At 41.0% G+C, this 17,716-nt stretch overlaps 1 protein-coding gene across 1 annotated transcript in view; it reads right to left on the minus strand.

Annotated features, from left to right (window-relative positions):
* The window catches only part of Abcb5 (ATP binding cassette subfamily B member 5), a 96,917-nt gene that overhangs the window by 49,555 nt on the left and 29,646 nt on the right, over positions 1 to 17,716 (minus strand). The window contains exons 11-14 of the mRNA XM_006240713.4: positions 13,972 to 14,097; positions 12,307 to 12,510; positions 6,146 to 6,316; positions 2,125 to 2,286 (exon numbers count right to left, since the gene is read on the minus strand). Of these exons, the coding sequence (XP_006240775.1) occupies positions 2,125 to 2,286; positions 6,146 to 6,316; positions 12,307 to 12,510; positions 13,972 to 14,097 (663 nt within the window). The remainder of the gene's footprint in view (positions 1 to 2,124; positions 2,287 to 6,145; positions 6,317 to 12,306; positions 12,511 to 13,971; positions 14,098 to 17,716) is intronic.

The raw sequence follows: 17,716 nt of genomic DNA on the forward strand, positions 1-17,716 counted from the left end.
AAAGGGTGGAAGCATTACAAAGATTGAGAACCAGTGGTCTAAGGAATGAAAAGTCATGCAAATTCAGTTGTCAAATAACATCTCCCTTTAATTTTAAAGGAAACACAGACTGTAGACAAATATGAAATAAAATCAAGTAGTTAATCAAGTAGGTTGTACTTCCTTTTCTTCTTTTCATTTTTTAGTGTGTATATGTGTTGTTATACATAAGTACGTGTGTGTGTGTGTGTGTGTGTGTGTGTGTGTGTGTGTGTGTAGGACAGAGGTTAAAATTGAGTGTCTTCCTCCATTGCCCACCATCTTACTTTTTGAGGTAGGGTCTTTCGTTGAAGCTGGGATCATGATTTTGTCTAGATTGGCTGGCCAATGAGCTCCAGAGATCTACCTGCCTCTGCCCATCTCAGAGCTGGAGTTTCATGGTGTTCCACAACAGTTCCACAGTTCCTGGCTTTTACGTGTGTTGGGGATCTGAACTTAAGTGCTCATGCTTATATGGCAGGCATGTTATTGACTGAGACATCTTCCCAGAAACTTCCCCACTTTAAAAACAAACAAACAAACAAACAAACAAACAAGCCAACAACAAAAGCAACCTTACTCTCATTATTTGTCTGGAACTCACAAGAATCCTTATGCTTCTGCCTCCTGAGTGCTGGGAATACAGGCCTGAGTCACCATGCTCTGTTGAAAAGGATCTAATCCACATGCAGTCACCAAACCCAGTTACTATTGGGGATGCCAAGAGGTGCATGCTGACAGGAGCCTAATATGGCTGTCTCCTAAAAGGTTCTGCCAGAGCCTGACAAATATGGTCAATGCTTACAGCCAACCATTGGTCTGAGAACAGGGTCCCCAGTGAAGGAGTTAGAGAAAGGACTGAGGAGGTAGCTAAGGGGGTTTGCAACCCCACAGGAAGATAACAATATCAACCAACGAGAAACCCCAGAACTCCCAGGGACTAAACCACCAACCATTGAGTACACACGGAGGAACTCATAGCTCCAGCTGCATACATAGCAGACATCAATAGGAGGAGAAGCCCTTGATCCTGTCAAGGCTCATGCCCCATTGTAGGGAAATGCCAGGGCAGGGAGTGGGTGGGTGGGTGGGTAGGGGGAGCACCCTCATGGATACAAGGGGTGGGGGGATAGGATGGGGGGGTTTCTGGAGGGGAAACCAGGAAAGGGGATAACATTTGAAATGTAAATAAAGAAAATATCCAATAAAAGAAAAGAAAAAGAAGAAAAGTGTATTTCAACTTTCTGTTTTGTTATCATTACCCTTAGGTTATGCTAAATAACACTAACTTAGTGGAGTGGACAAAGTTAGAACTCGCAGTTTTATTACCAACTTGGTGAGGGGATGGAGACTCACAGCTCTCTCTACTTCTTAACTTGTAAAACAATAATGTGAACATTGGAGATAGGACCAGACAGTTGAAGTAAAATAAACAGAAAAAGACTAAAGCTATTTACCGATATAAGAGCCCTTAGGAAGACGTTGGTTCTCTAGAGTAGGAGAAAGAAGCAGGAGTAGAATGAAGGCGATGATGAGGGTTAATTTCGTCTTCTTCTACTCATGTGTTTAAGGAAAGAGTCGTGTAAAATCCAGCAGGCTGGATCTCAGCACAGGCAGATATGAGTCCTGAAAACTGGGAGGTGGTAACTTTATCCCCACCCTTTTGACTACCCAGTAGGAGCTCTGCATTCCACCTATGAGGATGCATATGTATGGAGCAGAGTTTGCGTGTGTGTGTTCATGCCACAGATATTTAGTAAGTTCCACTGCATGCCATGCACACTGTCTGCTGCACTGCACATTTTGACACCTGCCCCTGGCCCTTCTAACAGGCTTCTAAAAATGGCTGATATCTTTTTCTCACTGTCTCTCCCAGCATTCATTTTTCTTCATGAAAGGCTAACTTTTATCCTGAAGGGCACAACCAATTTTTTTTTGTTTGTCTTTTTAATCTATATTGCTGTCTTATCCCTCTGACTTTCTTCTCGGCATTATCCCCCACCTTGTAGTCTTTGAAACCCTTCTGTGGGGAATGTAACCCTGCCCTGCCCTGTCCTGCTTCTTGCTTTACAAAGAAGTATACGCATGGAACACGCAGTAGTCTACCTGTGCCACAGCGAGGGAGTAGTACAGTCCCTGCTTTGCCATTAGTTCAGCATGGATCCCTTTCTCCACCACCTCGCCATCCTTCATCGTCACAATCAGGTCTGCCCCACGAATAGTGGAGAGCCGGTGTGCTACCACAAGTGTAGTCCGGCCTTTGCTTGCCTACGAACAAAAGACACGGAAAATAAACAGGAGAGTGTTAGCAGTAACTTCTGCGATAGTCAGGGCTACTTATTTTCACAACTATTTTATAAAGAACTCACCCTGGGATACAGAAACTCAGAATACTTAGCAGATTAGAAGGGCTAGTAGAAATTAGGATATAAAAAAGTAATATGTTCCAAATTGTTTTTTTAAATAAAAACTATATATCCATAGTATCTTAGATCTAGAAAGAAACCTAACAAGAGTTTTTGGACTATCTAACCATTACAGCAAAAGAGATCTAAGGTTTAAACTATTGTCACCTCTCAAATGAGCATATTCTTTGACAAGTTATGTGCCGACTCAAGGTTAAATATGTTTTAATCTGACTTACGACAATCATTAGTACTTAGATGGGTACACATAAGGGCGTTGATACATTTCAAACTGAATCTATCCAGCTCACATGGGCATGTCATTACTAGCATTTAGAAACCAATACTTGCCCTGTCTTGTGACTGCCAATGCTCACCCATCAAAGGGACCACCTTATTCCCAGTAACGTGTGTGTGTGTGTGTGTGTGTGTGTGTGTGTGTGTGTGTGCTTATATACATGGAATCTGCACTCTATATCCTTGATTGTCCAAGCATCAAGCTTTATGGCTTTGAGACTAACCATTTTGTTTCCTACACCTACAAAGTATTTTACTGTATGACTATAATTTATCCATTCTATTACTAAATATTACTAACTAGGTTTGAGTTGCCTTTAGTTTTTGTTCTTGTTTGTTTGTTTTTTTTTTTATAATAGATAGATTCTTTCATGTGTTTATTTGGTGAACAAATTTATAGATACCTATCATTTGTACAGTTCAAAAGGGGTTGCTAAGACATAGGGTGTCCCAGTCTATAAAGGCCCAAAGAGAAGGACAAACCAGATAGCATTCTATTTACACCAACAAGGTAGAACCCTTTTGGTCTGATAGATGAGTGTTATTATATTGAAGCTTCCATTTACATTTTCCTAAAGAAAAATGAAGATGAATGACTTTTCAACTGGTTAGTGAAAACGTGAAACTCTGTTTTGTGAATGGCCCAGATCTTTTGCCCCTTTTGGTGTGGGAGCCATCTTTCTTTGGCTATTATCAGGAACTGTTTTCAGAGCCCGGTATCGGGACTTCATGAGAAGCTGATCTTCCATGTATGTGGTTGTCTTCTCACTCTCTGCTGTTTTCCAATGGATAGAAACTTCAAAATTTAATGATGTTCTGTTTAGTGACTCATCTCTTTTCTAATATGCCTTTCGGGCCCTGTTTCAGAAATCCTACCAACCCCTGACCCCTCTGTTCTCACAGATATTTTTCTGTTTTTTTCCTTCAGGTTTTACTATTACGCTTTCGAGTTTACGCCTTTAATTCATCTGAAATCGATTTCTGTGCGTTATGTCATTGTTAGTTTTAATTAAATGGGTGTTCTAGCGGCCCTTCCATATGTAAGGTGATATTATTTCAGGCCTCTCTTTGTATTGTGCATTATTCTGTTGGTCAGGGAACCTGTCCTACACTGGCGATGCTCTGTGCTAACCAGGATAAAGCTGAAATCGTTTTGTGATCTAGTAGTTTGAGCCTACCAGCTTTGTTTTCCTCCATGTGCATTTGCCAACCTTGGACGAATTCGCTTTGCAGCTCGGTAACAGGCACTGGGCAGGCACCCGACTGAATGTCAGCACCACATGCTACCACTGTATCACAGCTGTTTAATTTCTTATTCTTAATTCTATTCTTATCTGTTTCAGAGAAGGAAATTGGAACTCTGAACACTAAGAAGCTTGCTTGTTTCAGGCCGCTGGAAGAGCCAGTCACTGGAAGGGCACCGCTAAGGGCGGGGCTATAAATGTCTCTTTATCTCAATGGATGTGCTTACTGAAACGAATGTGGGTTTCTTTCAAAGTCTTGCATCTCCAATCTATAAGAGAAGGAAAGGCTTCAAAACACTAGTTATTGAGAATCGAAACAAATAAAATTATGATATAACCTTATATGGAAAATGCAGGGGAAACTGATGCATCCTACTACGACTATGCTTAAAAAGTATTACTGTTCAGGAATGTAAAGCAGAGTGTGAAAAGCCTTCAACAGGCCTGCGAGTTATTATGTGAAAGAAACCAGCGTGCAGAGATGAAGACTGGAAACATCTACCAAGGCTGAAATGCAAAAGGACGCAACTGAGAAAGGCTGGGATATGCAAATGAACAAGCTAGACTATAAACAAACAAGGTGGGGTATGCAAATGAGCAAGAAAGCCCAGGGGGTTTGCCCTCTGAGTGTGGGGCCATTTTGCAAACTTTTCTCTGAGCTCTGGCTTATATCCTCCCTGAGAATTTTTTTTCTTCCCTTCCCTTCCCTTCTCCCTTTCCCTTCCCTTTCCCTTTCCTTTTCCCTTTCTTTTCCCTTCCTTTCCCTTTTCCCTTCCCTTCCCTTCCCTTCTTTCTGCCTTCCTTCCCTCCTTCCCTCCTTCCCTCCTTCCTTCCTTCCTTCCTTCCTTCCTTCCTTCCTTCCTTCCTTCCTTCCTTTTTTTATAATAAACTATCTCTGTTTCTACTATTCTCCACATATCCCTGTCCAACCTCTTGTTCCAGGGCACAGGAACCTGGAAATCCCAGAGGCTATTCACTGAACCCAATATCTGCTGACATCCGCAGGATATTCTAAAGTGAGGAAAAGGGGGATACTAGAACTTTCTTAGGATAGCAGGAAGCTATAACTTAAGCTAGGGTCTGGAACATTAAAGAGCAGTAATGATTAACATCAATATCTCAGATGATGACAGGGTATTCTTCCTGGATTTGATTTTTACAGTTACATAAGAAATTAAAACTGGACATGAGATACCAATGAAAGCTAGCCTTTTACAGTAAGCAGATCCTTTCTACTAGTTTTAATTCTAGAATATGTTAAAATATCTGTGAATGTCACATACATACCTGCTTATATATTCAGACACACACCACACACATAGACACATTGTGTATATATATATATATATATATATATCTGTATGAATGTGTATGTATGTGTGCTCATATCATAATGTATACACAGAAGTTAGAGGACAACTTCCTGGGATCAAACTCAGATCTTCAGTCTTGGGAGCTTGGCCTTTACTAGCTGAGCCATCTCATTGGCTTCATATTTCCACATTTGGTAGGAATGTATACACATATAAATAGTCCATATACATACATGCATATATATGTATACACACATATGATTGTATCTATCTATCTATCTATCTATCTATCTATCTATCTATCTATCTATCTATCTATCATCTCTCTGTGTGTGTGTGTGTATATGTGTGTGTGTGTGTGTGTGTGTGTGTGTGTGTGCGTGTGTGTGTGTGCATACATATTTTATACCAGCCAACCTATCTAGGAAAGCAGTAATAGAATAATTTGGTTCAGTAGTGAGGAATGAAGTGTGCCATTCAGAAGTGACGTCTAAGTTATTCTAAAGTCTCTCACATTCATGACAGTGGCCAATACCATTTGAGGAAGATAACTAGAAGTCAAGGCTTCTCTCTTTGATGTGAAATTGTGTTAATGTATATACCCGTGGGAGACATTAAAAAAGAAAAACGAAGGATGCCCACTGCTGTTTCTGTGATCAGGGTGTTGTTGCTATTGGCAGAAGAGGCCTGCTGGAATGGACCGGTGTATAGATTGATGGCTTGTATATATGGTGTGTGTGTGTGTGTGTGTGTGTGTGTGCATACGGGCGCACTCTAGGAACTCTGAAAACTACTATCTGGTATCCAAAGAATCCCAAATCTGTACTTTTTTGTACTTTGGAACTCAGAAGTGATTCTACCCACTTACCTTCTCCAGTGCGGCTTGAACAAGTGACTCACTCTCTGTGTCGAGGGCAGATGTAGCCTCATCTAGGATTAGAATTTTGGGGTTTCGAACTAGCGCTCGAGCAATGGCGATTCTCTGTTTCTGGCCTCCACTCATCTGAGCTCCTTTTTCCCCTACTAGTGTATTAAATTTCTAATGACATATAGAGAGGGAAAAAAAGCACAAGAACAGAAAGGTGATTAAATGACTTAGAGGAGGAAATGGCAGGCACATGTGTGCTTTGATACCAGCTTAATGGTCACTTTATTATGGCTGTTCAGAGTCCTAGATTTGATCATTGTGAAAACAAACACCTCTGAGGAAAAGTCCTAGCAAAGAGAACAAGGAAAGGTGACTTAGGACCAAACCAGATAAACAGAAAGAAGGATTCTTAGAAAAATTCTTAACTGGAGTGAGTTTTCAAATCTCTTTTAGATGACCTCAGAGTATTTAAAAAAAAAAATCTGAGAAGCATTCACTGCTGTAGTGTTTGTTGGCCATTTGATATGTTGTCTATACTTTTCCTTTGGAGACTCTGAAAAATAGTAAGACAAAAATGAATTCTACTTAACAGGGTATGGTGATGCCCGCCTCTAAGCCTGGTGTGGAGGAGACACAGGCAGGATGGTCAGGAGTTCAACTGCACATCAAATCCAAAGTCAGCCTGGCCTACAGGAGACTGTGCCTCAAAAACAAAACCAAAAGACGGTGTGGTAGTGCACCACTTTCATCCCACCATTCAGGAGGCAGAGGCACATAGGTTTCTGTGAGTTCAGACCCATTTGGTCTACGTCCAGAGTTCAAGGACGAGCAGGGCTCTGTAGAGAGACACTGTCTCGAAAACATAAGATAAACACACAAAACGCAAACAGACTGAACTGAACTTATCACAACTCTTTTTTTAAAGGCTTCATTTTTTTTCCCTAGACCATTTTCAGTCTTGGGAAACATTTAAGACCCTCTCTATTCATTTGTTTCTTGATAAACACATTTTTAACAAATTGGATATTATTATATTATGTGGTAATTTCTTGACCCTGTGGTCTGTATTAGTCACATTCTATTTGGTTAGGCACACATCTCATCAAGGAGAGAAGTTCAACTATTCTTTCTAAACCTTTCATTTCTAGAGACCCCCCCCCCCCCCATTCCCTTTTAAAAAAGTCACTCTCGGGACTGGAGTGACGGCTCAGCGGTTGAGAGCACTGGCTGCTTCTGCAGAGGATCCACCTTTGGTTCCTACAATCCACCTGTTGCTCATAATCCCCTGGAACTCCAATTCTTAAGAATCTGATGACCTCCGTGGACACTGCACACATGTAGTGTGCAGACAAACATGCAGGCAAACTCATACACATCAAAAAAATTTTTTTAAAAAGGATGAAATATTTTAAAAAATCAGTCTTATTGTAGAATAATTATGCACAATAATCGGACATATTTTATGGATATAGCCCTGTTATTTTTTTGGCAAATAAATTAGTTCTACAGTGACCTTGAAAATCTTCTCAGGGTCCTTTTCAGCCCAAACCTGATCTTGCTTCAAAATAGCTAAATTTGATTCTGACAGTGCAAATTTAATTATTATTTTTTAAAGACAGCTTCACGTGAAGCTCTGGATAGCCTCGGATTTGCTATGCAGACCAGAACGACTTTGAACTGTTCTTGGGCCATCTTCCCGCTTACCCTTTCCAGGTGCTGGGATTACAAGTGTGAGCCATCCAGTCTGGATTTATGTGGTGTTGGGACTTGAACCCGGGGCTTCTCGCTTGCTAGACAAACTCTCTACGGAGTCGTACCCTTGATCCATGTAGTGGTGTTTGGGTTTTCGTTTTTGTTTGTTTTTTTTTCCTTAAATGATTTCATACAAATATGCAATGTATTTAGATTCTGTCTACCCCCTAGAACCCCATCCCACCCAAAGGCCAAATCCTCCTGCCCTTGTGGCTTCTGCTTCCAACGTCAAGCTCTGACCCACTGAGTCCAGTGTTCTTACTTGAGTGAAGGGCACTGCTGGAGCAAGTGTCCCCTCCGACAGCCCACATCCCTGTAGTAGCCTGACCTTCCCTTCCTCAGTATAATTTGAAATCTGCTCACGATTTGACAGTGGTTTACACTGTTGTGTTGTGTGTTTGTATAACCCCCCAATGTCATATCTGCCTTGGGTTCCCAAGTTCAGCCTCACCAAACAAAAATACCCCCAAACACTGCTGAGGTCAGTTAAATTTGAATTTGAGAAAATGGCTGACATATCAAAGCTTAAAAATTCACTGTTTCTCTGACATCTAAAATTTAACGGAGAACCCTGTGTTTCACCTGGTAGTAACTTGTTAACTCACTCAGGTCCTTATTTCCAAGTTTCGATTATTATGAATAAAGCTTCCAGGAGTATTTGTGGAAAAGACGATTTTGTGATTGTGTTTTCCTTTCTAGCAGAAGTTGATACACAGGAAGAGTGAGCTGTCCTGATCACATGTCCAACAGTCCAGCAGGCAAACTGCTTTATCCACTGCCGCTCTTCTTAGATGGGAGGGGTGGTTCAAGTGCTTATATTAGCACTCAAGTTACTTAAGCAAGTCTTTTTCATTTTGGCCATTCTAGCGAGCGTGAAATCACATCTGATTGTAGCTTTATTTCAGTTTTTCTTGATGACCAATAAAAATGTGCAGTTTTTATATATACATTGCTCTTAGTTCATCTTTTGCCAAACCTGGGGTTCTTTTTATTTTATTTTAATTTATCTTAGCTTTACTTTGTTTCTGGTTGTAACAATTTTTATTTTTATTTGTATTTATTTATTTTTTTAAAGATTTGTTTATTTCATGTCTGTGGATACACTGTCGCTATCTTCAGACACACCAGAAGAGGGCATCAAATCCCATTACAGATGGTTGTGAGCCACCATGTGGTTGCTGGGAATTGAACTCAGGACCTCAGTTAAGAGCTGTTAGTGCTCTTAACCTCTGAGCCATCTCTCCAGCCCCCTGTAACAATTTTTAAATAGTTAGATGTATGCCCTGGTCAGGGAGAGAGATATTCGGAACATTTTCTTGCTTGGTAAATCTAACATCTTCATTTTCTAAATATTGTTCTTTGAAAGAAGGTTTTAATTTAATTTAACTTAATCCAGTTTGTAACTTTCTTTTTGTTACTGTTTCTTTCCCCTTCTTGGGGAACTAACCCAGGGCCTTGTGCATCCCAGGCAAACACTCTGCACCAAATTACATCCTCAGCCTGTAGTCTCAGTTCCTTTTGTAATATTTTTCAGGAAAATTTATACTTGTATATAATGTATCTTGACCATATCCCAACCCCTCTTTTGAGAAATGATCTTATTATCCAGCGAAGGCTCTTCTCAAACTTGGCATTCGCCCGTCACTGCCTCTGTCTCTTGAATACCGGGATCACAAGTGCACACATACTTGTACAGTTTACACTTTTTTAAAAAAATAAATATCTTTTAAAAGAGATTTCTTCCTTCCTTCCTTCCTTCCCTCCTTCCTTCCTTCCTTCCGTCCTTCCTTTTCTTTTCATGAGTACACTGTAGCTGTCTTCAGACACACTGAAATAGGGCATCAGATCCCATTTCAGATGGTTGTGAGCCACCCTGTGGTTGATGGGAATTGAACTCAGGATCTCTGGAAGAGCAGTCAGTGCTCTTAATCACTGAGCCATCTTTCTAGCCCCTTACAATTTTTTTTAAGTTTTTTTTTTTTTTAACTTTTGCCTGTGTCTAGATGCCTGGGGAGGCCAGAAGACAGTTGTGGTTCCCTGGTACTGGAGTTATGATATGTGTGCTAGGAGCTAAACTTGAGACTTCTGGAAGAGCAGCAAATGCCATTAACTCCCAAATTATCTCAGTAGCCTCTGTGATACCACTTTAGAATGCAGTACATAGCTTCCTAAGAGTTCTTTAATTACCTCAACATCATGATTCTCTTCTTTCTGCTACTGTATTAACTCTATCAATTAATCATTATCTTGAGACTGTCTTACCAAATAGTTCAGACTGGTTCTGTACTTGTTATGTAGTGTGGGCTGGCCTCCAAAGGGTGATTCTCCTGCCTCAGCTCTCTGCTCTTCTACATTTTTGAAACACAAGCTAATGTTTTGCTTTAAGATATATATTGAATTAACTTTTATGTGTGGCGTGATGCAAAAGCCACAGCTCATTGGATGTCTGGTTCCAGTACCATTTGCTTAAATTTTTTTCTTTCACCTACTTAGTTCTATTAGCCTTGCTAAAACTTAATTGATATATGGTCCCGCTTTGAGCCTTTGCCCTACTGTTCTACATATCCACAGATGTTCCTCCACTACTGTGTTGGTTTCTGTCTTGAACCAGGTGTTGGCACTGTGTACTAGCATTGTTCTGTTTTAGAAGCTGTTTTCTCTATATTCACATTTTGATTTTGTAAATACAAAAGTATTTTGGAGTCTATGCATCACTTTCTACACATATACAGAACAGTCATGGAATTCTCTAATTGGCAAAGAATCACATTTAGAGTTTAACTTGGGAAGAACACATAACCTTAAAAACAACTGACTCTTTAATAAATAAGGCACAATTTATTTAGGACTTCTTTTATTGTTTTGGCCAACCTTTTATTAAATGTATTCTTAAGAAATTTATTTTGAAGACTCGTGAGGGCTTTACATTTTTAAATAACTTTTGCTACTATTTAAAATTTTAGTTATTTGTAAGAAAGTTTGGGCTCGTTAATTATTTGCCTTTTCTTGAATTTGCTTGGCAGTTTGTGTCTTTAAAGGGGTTGACCTCTTCCAAGCTGTTAAATACACAAGGACAAAGGGAATCATAGTTCCCTTTAAGTACAATCCTCCAGTGACTGTGATATTAGTGATCAAGAATGCTCTCTCTCTCTCTCTCTCTCTCTCTCTCTCTCTCTCTCTCTCTCTCCCTCCCTCTCTCTCGTTAATATGACTGTGAACATTGGTATTCACCATACTAATCTTTAGTTTCTTCTGTTATCCTTTGGAGCACAGAATGTGGTTTACTATTAGATTTACAGCAAAGGGCATTTTTGTTTATGTGCATTCTTTAGTAAAGTAAATACTAACTTGCAGAGTTGGGTTAAAGAGTACATGGAAATGCTCTCGAATTCTAAGTGGGAGGCAGGAGAGCACTGTGCATTATGAAGAAATTCATTGAAAGGAGAAAATTACCAACCAAAGGCAATGTACTGCTTCCCAACCAAGGAAAGGAACATTCAAGCCCTCAGCGATCTTGCTGGCCTGCGTGCTATGTTAATCATTATGTTAAATCACTGCATAATGAACATTATTTTTTAAAAAGAGTTAGTTTGCTACAATGCACACGGTGTGGTTTTAAGTATGTTCTTCAAAGTTAATGCTTTTGTTATTGTGACCCTCCGGAATGATGGGTTGTAGATGTAATTTAATTTCAAGTGTAAGTTTTGTATATCTTACTGGGTACACGCAACAATTATCAGGTGGTTCGAATGTACTTAAACTGGAGGAAACGTAGACAAATGGTTTAAAAACTATCGCAGGATGTTCATTAATACTCGTCTTGCTGCCAAGAATTTCAAAGTTATCATATCTTTCTTACAGTTCTACACTTTCAAGAATTTCAAAGTTATCATATCTTTTTTACAGTTCTACATTTTTTATACGGTGTTCATTCCTTGAATTTTTTTTTTTTTTGCTCTTTTTTTCGGAGCTGGGTACCGAACCCAGGGCCTTGCGCTTCCTAGGTAAGCGCTCTACCACTGAGCTAAATCCCCAGCCCCCATTCCTTGAATTTTTAGAAGGAGCCTGGTCCCTTCATCTTAGCTCACCAGACCTGACAGTGTGTGAGCACGCCATTTCTACTACGGGCCACTAGATGGAGCTACAAACCAACGTTTGTTCTCAGCTTGTGCTCATGCTTTTTCTCAAATTTCTTTGTCCTACTTTAACATAGATATTATTTTCTCTTTCCCGTGTACAGTGACATGAAGAAAAATTAAAATTAACTCTCGAGATCGGCCTTTCACTGACGTCTTTCTTCTTTTGGACTTTAGCACGTTCCACTCTCTGCAGATGCTGCACTCTAAAATTCTTTCACATATTAACCCACTGTGTAATGAGAATTAGCCTACCCTAGGCACAACGCTCACCTTAGGAAAGGCCATTATGAAGTCGTAGGCGTTTGCCTCCCTCGCTGCCTGCTCCATTTCTTCTTCACTCACGCCTTCACGGCCAAACTTAATATTGTTACCGATGGTGGTACCAAACAAAACCGGCTCTTGGCTGACCACTCCAATTTGCTCTCGGTAATGTCGCACGTTTTGGGTTCGGATGTCATTCTCATCTACCGTGATCTGCCATACCAAAGAACCAAGCAGGCTATGATGCTGCCCAAGGTCTTGGCTTTCAACTGTCTTCTTAATCCAAAGAATAAACTGAGAAGTAGTATCTCAACAAAGACTGTCTGTATTTTGGTAAACATATTTGAGGTATGGATAACACCAATAGATTTTTTTTTCTCTGGTAGATTGGAACAGGTCTTCAAAAAAAAAATTAACTTAAAATCCCATGAAATCACAAACAAAGTATTAGTAAGGTCTTTAGTAATACACACAACACACACACACACACACACACACACACACACACACGCACACACACACACACATTGTAGGTGCTACAATGTTATATAGACAGATACCATCAACTTTGTTGTTCTAAGAGTGATGGTGTCTATAGGATTCTAGCCTTTATTTCTCAATGCCTTATTCAATCACAAAAGGTAAAGTTCTTTCTCATAATTTTTTAAATTAAGAGTAAATAAACTGTCTTCGTAGGTAGTATAATCACCTCAAAACATTCCAGGGACAGAGTTGGATGTGGCCATCAGAGATTCCATTCCTCGCAGCCCTGGCATTTGTGTGAGAATGGGCACTGCTTCACACTGATCCAGTAATTTATTTAGTCAATATTAACATGAACTCAGGCCTACAAAGTTCTAAACAAGTTTTCTTCTAAAGATAATAATCACTGTTAAGTAGAAGCATTAAGAATTAGCTTTTTAATTTTTGTGTATATGTTCATGTGTATGCATTCCGTGTGAGTGTAGAAAGCAGTGTTAGGGTATGTGGGAATATGTGCATAGGGACCTGTGTTTGCATATGGGCACATGTGTGCATAAGGACCAGTGTTTGGGTATGGGCACATGTGTGCATAGGGGCCAGTGTTTGGATATGTGCAAATGTGTGCATAGAAACCAGTGTTTGGGTATGTGAAAATGTGTGCATAGAGACCAGTGTTTGGGTATGTGCAAATGTGTGCATAGAGACCAGGGTTTGGGTATGTGCACATGTGTGCATAGGGGCCAGTATTTGGGTATGTACACATGTGTGCATAGGGGCCAGTATTTGGGTATGTGCACATGTGTCCATAAGGACCAGTGGTTGGGTATGTGCAAATGTGTGCATAGGACCAGTGTTTGGGTATGTGCACATGTGTGCTTAGGGGCCAGTGTTTGGGAATGTACACATGTGTGCATAGGTACCAATGGTTGGGTCTCTTACTGGATCACTTTATCTCCTAGTTTTTGAGATAGGGTTTCTTAGGGTACCTGGAGCTCACCAATTCATCCACACTTGGTGGCCAGCAAGTCTCAGAGATCCACTTGCTTGTCACTGGGATTGCAGATGTGCAAGCCACAAGCTTTATGTGGGTGCTGGGAATACAGCATCTCTTGACTTCACTGCAAGCCCTGAGATCCTGAGCCATCTCCCCAGTCCCTCCTACATGACTTTTAAAAAGAAGTCTGCACTTACACAGCCCTCTTCTGGGTCATACAGCCTCTGCAGAAGCTGGACTGTGGTAGTCTTGCCACTGCCACTGGGACCAACCAAAGCTACTGTCTCTCCAGACTTAATCTTGAGATTGAAGCCTTTCAGAATCTGTCATGTGCACAGGAAATGATACAGTTAGAAATGATAGACAATTATTTACAAACAGTCAGAAAATTAATCTGTAATTGTAGACAGAAAAAATTCTTATGTGGCACTGAAAACAATTCAGATCTTATATTTATTTGTATAATAACATCATTTATACCTATATTAATATACAATTTGGAAGTATAGTATTTAAACATTTCTTTATAAGTAGAAGATATACAATTTAAGAGCTAGCTAGCCACAGCAAACTCTTCACATATTTTTATTAGCATATTTTAATTGCACAAATTATAATGTGTTTCACTAAGACATTGTCATATGTATGTGTCATATATCTTGATCACATTCATCCTTCGTTGTTTTCTCTTTCCCTCTTTTCTCTTCCTTGCTCCCTTCCTCTTTCCAAATAAACTTTATGATTTTTTCCTAGACATGTATGGCTGGTATGTGCACATGATTCATTTTTGCATGTGTGCAGGTATGCACACATGTATATATGTGTGCATGCACACAGAGGCTCCATGTTAACAGCAGGAGTCTTCTTCAATTTTTCTCCACCTTATATATTGAGGCAGGGTCTCTGCGCCTGGGTTTTTAGTGAGTCTGGATTGGTTAGCATTTGGGGAGGGGATTCCATCTCTGCCTCCCATATACTGGGATTCTGACTGGGCTGCCATACCAGGTTTTAAGTGAGTGCTGGGGGACCCCGAGACTCATGTTTGAGCAGTGAGTACCTTACCTGCTCACTACCAAGTAAACCATCTACCAAGCCTGCAAACTTCACATTTTTAACTGAAATAACTTACATGAATCTTATGACAACTAAATTAACATTTTATCTCTTAATTTGTAATGAATGGAATCTTGACAAGCAATTGGGTTCCTTAAGAAAGTTCCCCCTTGGAATAGGTCTAATATTTTTACAAGGTACATTCAAAATAGCAAGTGGCAAACCCACTAGGACACAGGTGAGACCTTGGCATTCTGGACACTTGCCTGGATCTAAGGACACATCTCAGCATGATGGGAATATTCTTTGCTTGCAACTGTAGGCTTGCAGCTCTTTAGAATCTTTCATTTTGATTTCATCATTTATAAAAAATGTATGTGTGTATATATATATGTACATATATACATATGCCCAGTGTCAGCCAACCAGAAAAGCATTTTTGTTTTTGTTTTTGTTTTTTTGTTTTTTTTTTGAATTGAGCATTCTGGACTAATAAGGAATATTTTTCCCACTGTCACTTTCACACCCAAGTTGGTTTCTCTTCATCCCATGAAAGAGTGTGTTCTCTCCTTAACGTGGGTAGGTCTTCAAAATTAGTTAGTTTAACAGAAAGGGTTATGTTCAAAAGTTCATTTAAAGGCTGGGAAGATGGTTCAGCAGGTAAAAATGCTATTCACTTAAGACAGATGACCTTAGCTCAATTCTTGGAACCCACGTTTAAAAAAACAAAACAAAACAGTGCTGTAGCTTTCACATAGGAAGACCGCTGGCATAGAGTGTTCATCAAATCAGCAGAGACAGGAGAGGAACCTGCCTCAACAAGTTGGAAGTGGAGAATCAAGTTCTGAAAGCAAGGCCGTTCTTGACCTACACCTGTGTAAAATGGCATGCTCCTCCCCGCCTGTTCTCACACAGACGCACAAATTAAAGACAATTGTTTACCCATGTGAGACAGTGAAAGGCACCCTGGTTCCTGGTTGAAGAGAGGCTTGAAACCCCGGTGACTCTGAAAAGGATAGTAGACATTTCGCCTGACTCCCAGAAAACCAGATCGGTCACTAGCCACAGCCCTCCATAGATTTGTGGCCATCAGTCACATAAGGGCAATGCCTCAAGCTCCTCCACAGGTGGTGGAGGTGACCACAGGTCACATAAGCTCAAGACAGATCTCCATTATAATGAGGTCTGGAGACTCAGTCAATAACCTTTCCTTCCCAGACACTCCTCCCTGCAAAATCTCAGTCTCACTCTGAGAAGTGGGGTACAGTTTTACCCACCTACTTTCCGCCATGATGATAAACGCCTTAAAACAATGGACTCTCTCTTTTCATCAGGGTCAACCTTGGGGAGCCACAGAGGTCTTTGCCTACAGAGCTGCAGTCTAATCTCCTGTAGAAGGCCTTCCTGCACTCCCAGACACCACCACCACTAAGCCTGTAGCCCACAACCATCAAGCCAAGGACTAACCCTGCGGGACCAGCCAGAGCTCCCCTTCTTTCCCCCTCGGCCCCCGGCTAGAACCAGCCTGTGGGCCTCCACTCCATTCTCAGCTCTTCTGCAGCATTCCACTTGAATGCCCTGAGTACCAGATGGCCCCAGCCTCCTTGCAGGCCCAGGGACCGCTCCCTCCCAACCCCCATCCAACTCCCACCTCTCCACCCTGGAGCAGTGTCCCGGGGCTTCCCACAGTCTGACACCTGCCCGGCAGCGGTATGGGGTAAGTGTGGTCAAATTTCCTGCATCCTACCTCCCTGAGTGGCCTAGCCCTGTGGTGGAGCAGACCCCAATAACCCTACAACTGGTGCCAGTTATAAACCTACATACACAGATTTGGTAGCACACACTAGTAAGAAGTTTGCCTGGGGTAAAAATCCAGCTTCAAAACAAAGAAACAAGAATTGTTTAGAACCCAGAGAACGTGGTACACAACACTTGATGGTTGGAAATTCCCAGACTCAAACGAATTATTGAAGTGCAGCTGGATAATATCCCGGGCACCACCAATAGGTGGCAGCATCAACCCAAGACATTTTGGTGTGCTTAGCGGTGGAGAGTGGAGGAAACATAGGTAGTTAAAAAATGTCAATGGGTCAAGTACAGGAGAGAGGAAGGAAAATATAAATCACTGTTCCAGATGTTGGGATAGCCCACATCCACACGTGTTATAAGGTATGTTCGTGTATTCTCAATTGTTAATTGCTGGGTCTAACAGTATATGTAAAAGTTTGTTGCTTCTTCACCTGACCCAAAAGGAAGGCAAGCTGTGATGGTGAAGGAGCTTTTTGCATAATAAAGAGCTGGCAGCTGTTGCCAGGACAGAAGGGCTGTGTGGGTGACAGAGAGAGAGAGAGAGAGAGAGAGAGAGAGAGAGAGAGAGAGAGAGAGAGAGAGAGAGAGAGAGAGACACAAGGACGGAGGGACTGAGGGAGGGAGGGAGGGGGAGCACGCGCCAAATGGCGAGACACTATGTATGGCCAAACAGCTCAGCAAACAGGCCAACACCATAACACTATACAGATGTCTCCCCATGTTTATTATTAAACCACAAGTGGGTCGCCCCAAAGCCCCGTAATATCCAGAGATACTTGTTTACTGCTTGTTAGTCTGCCTAGATATTGATCTATTTGTATCTTTAAGCAAGTGGACAAAATCATCCCAAAGATGGCTCACTGGGCAAGTACTTGGCATGCAAGTGTGAGGACTGTAATTCAACTCCTGAGCACTCATACCAGTTCTGGAAGGGGTGGGGGCAGCCCATCTGTAATCCTAGTGTGGGAAGCAGCAACAGGGGATCCCTGTAGCAAACTGGCTGAACTGGTGATCTTCCGTTCAAATGAAAGACACTTCCTTAATATGTAATGTGGAGATTGGTTATAGAGGACACCAAAA

The sequence above is a fragment of the Rattus norvegicus genome, chromosome 6 (assembly GCF_036323735.1).
Source record: "Rattus norvegicus strain BN/NHsdMcwi chromosome 6, GRCr8, whole genome shotgun sequence".
Classification (NCBI taxonomy): domain Eukaryota; kingdom Metazoa; phylum Chordata; class Mammalia; order Rodentia; family Muridae; genus Rattus; species Rattus norvegicus.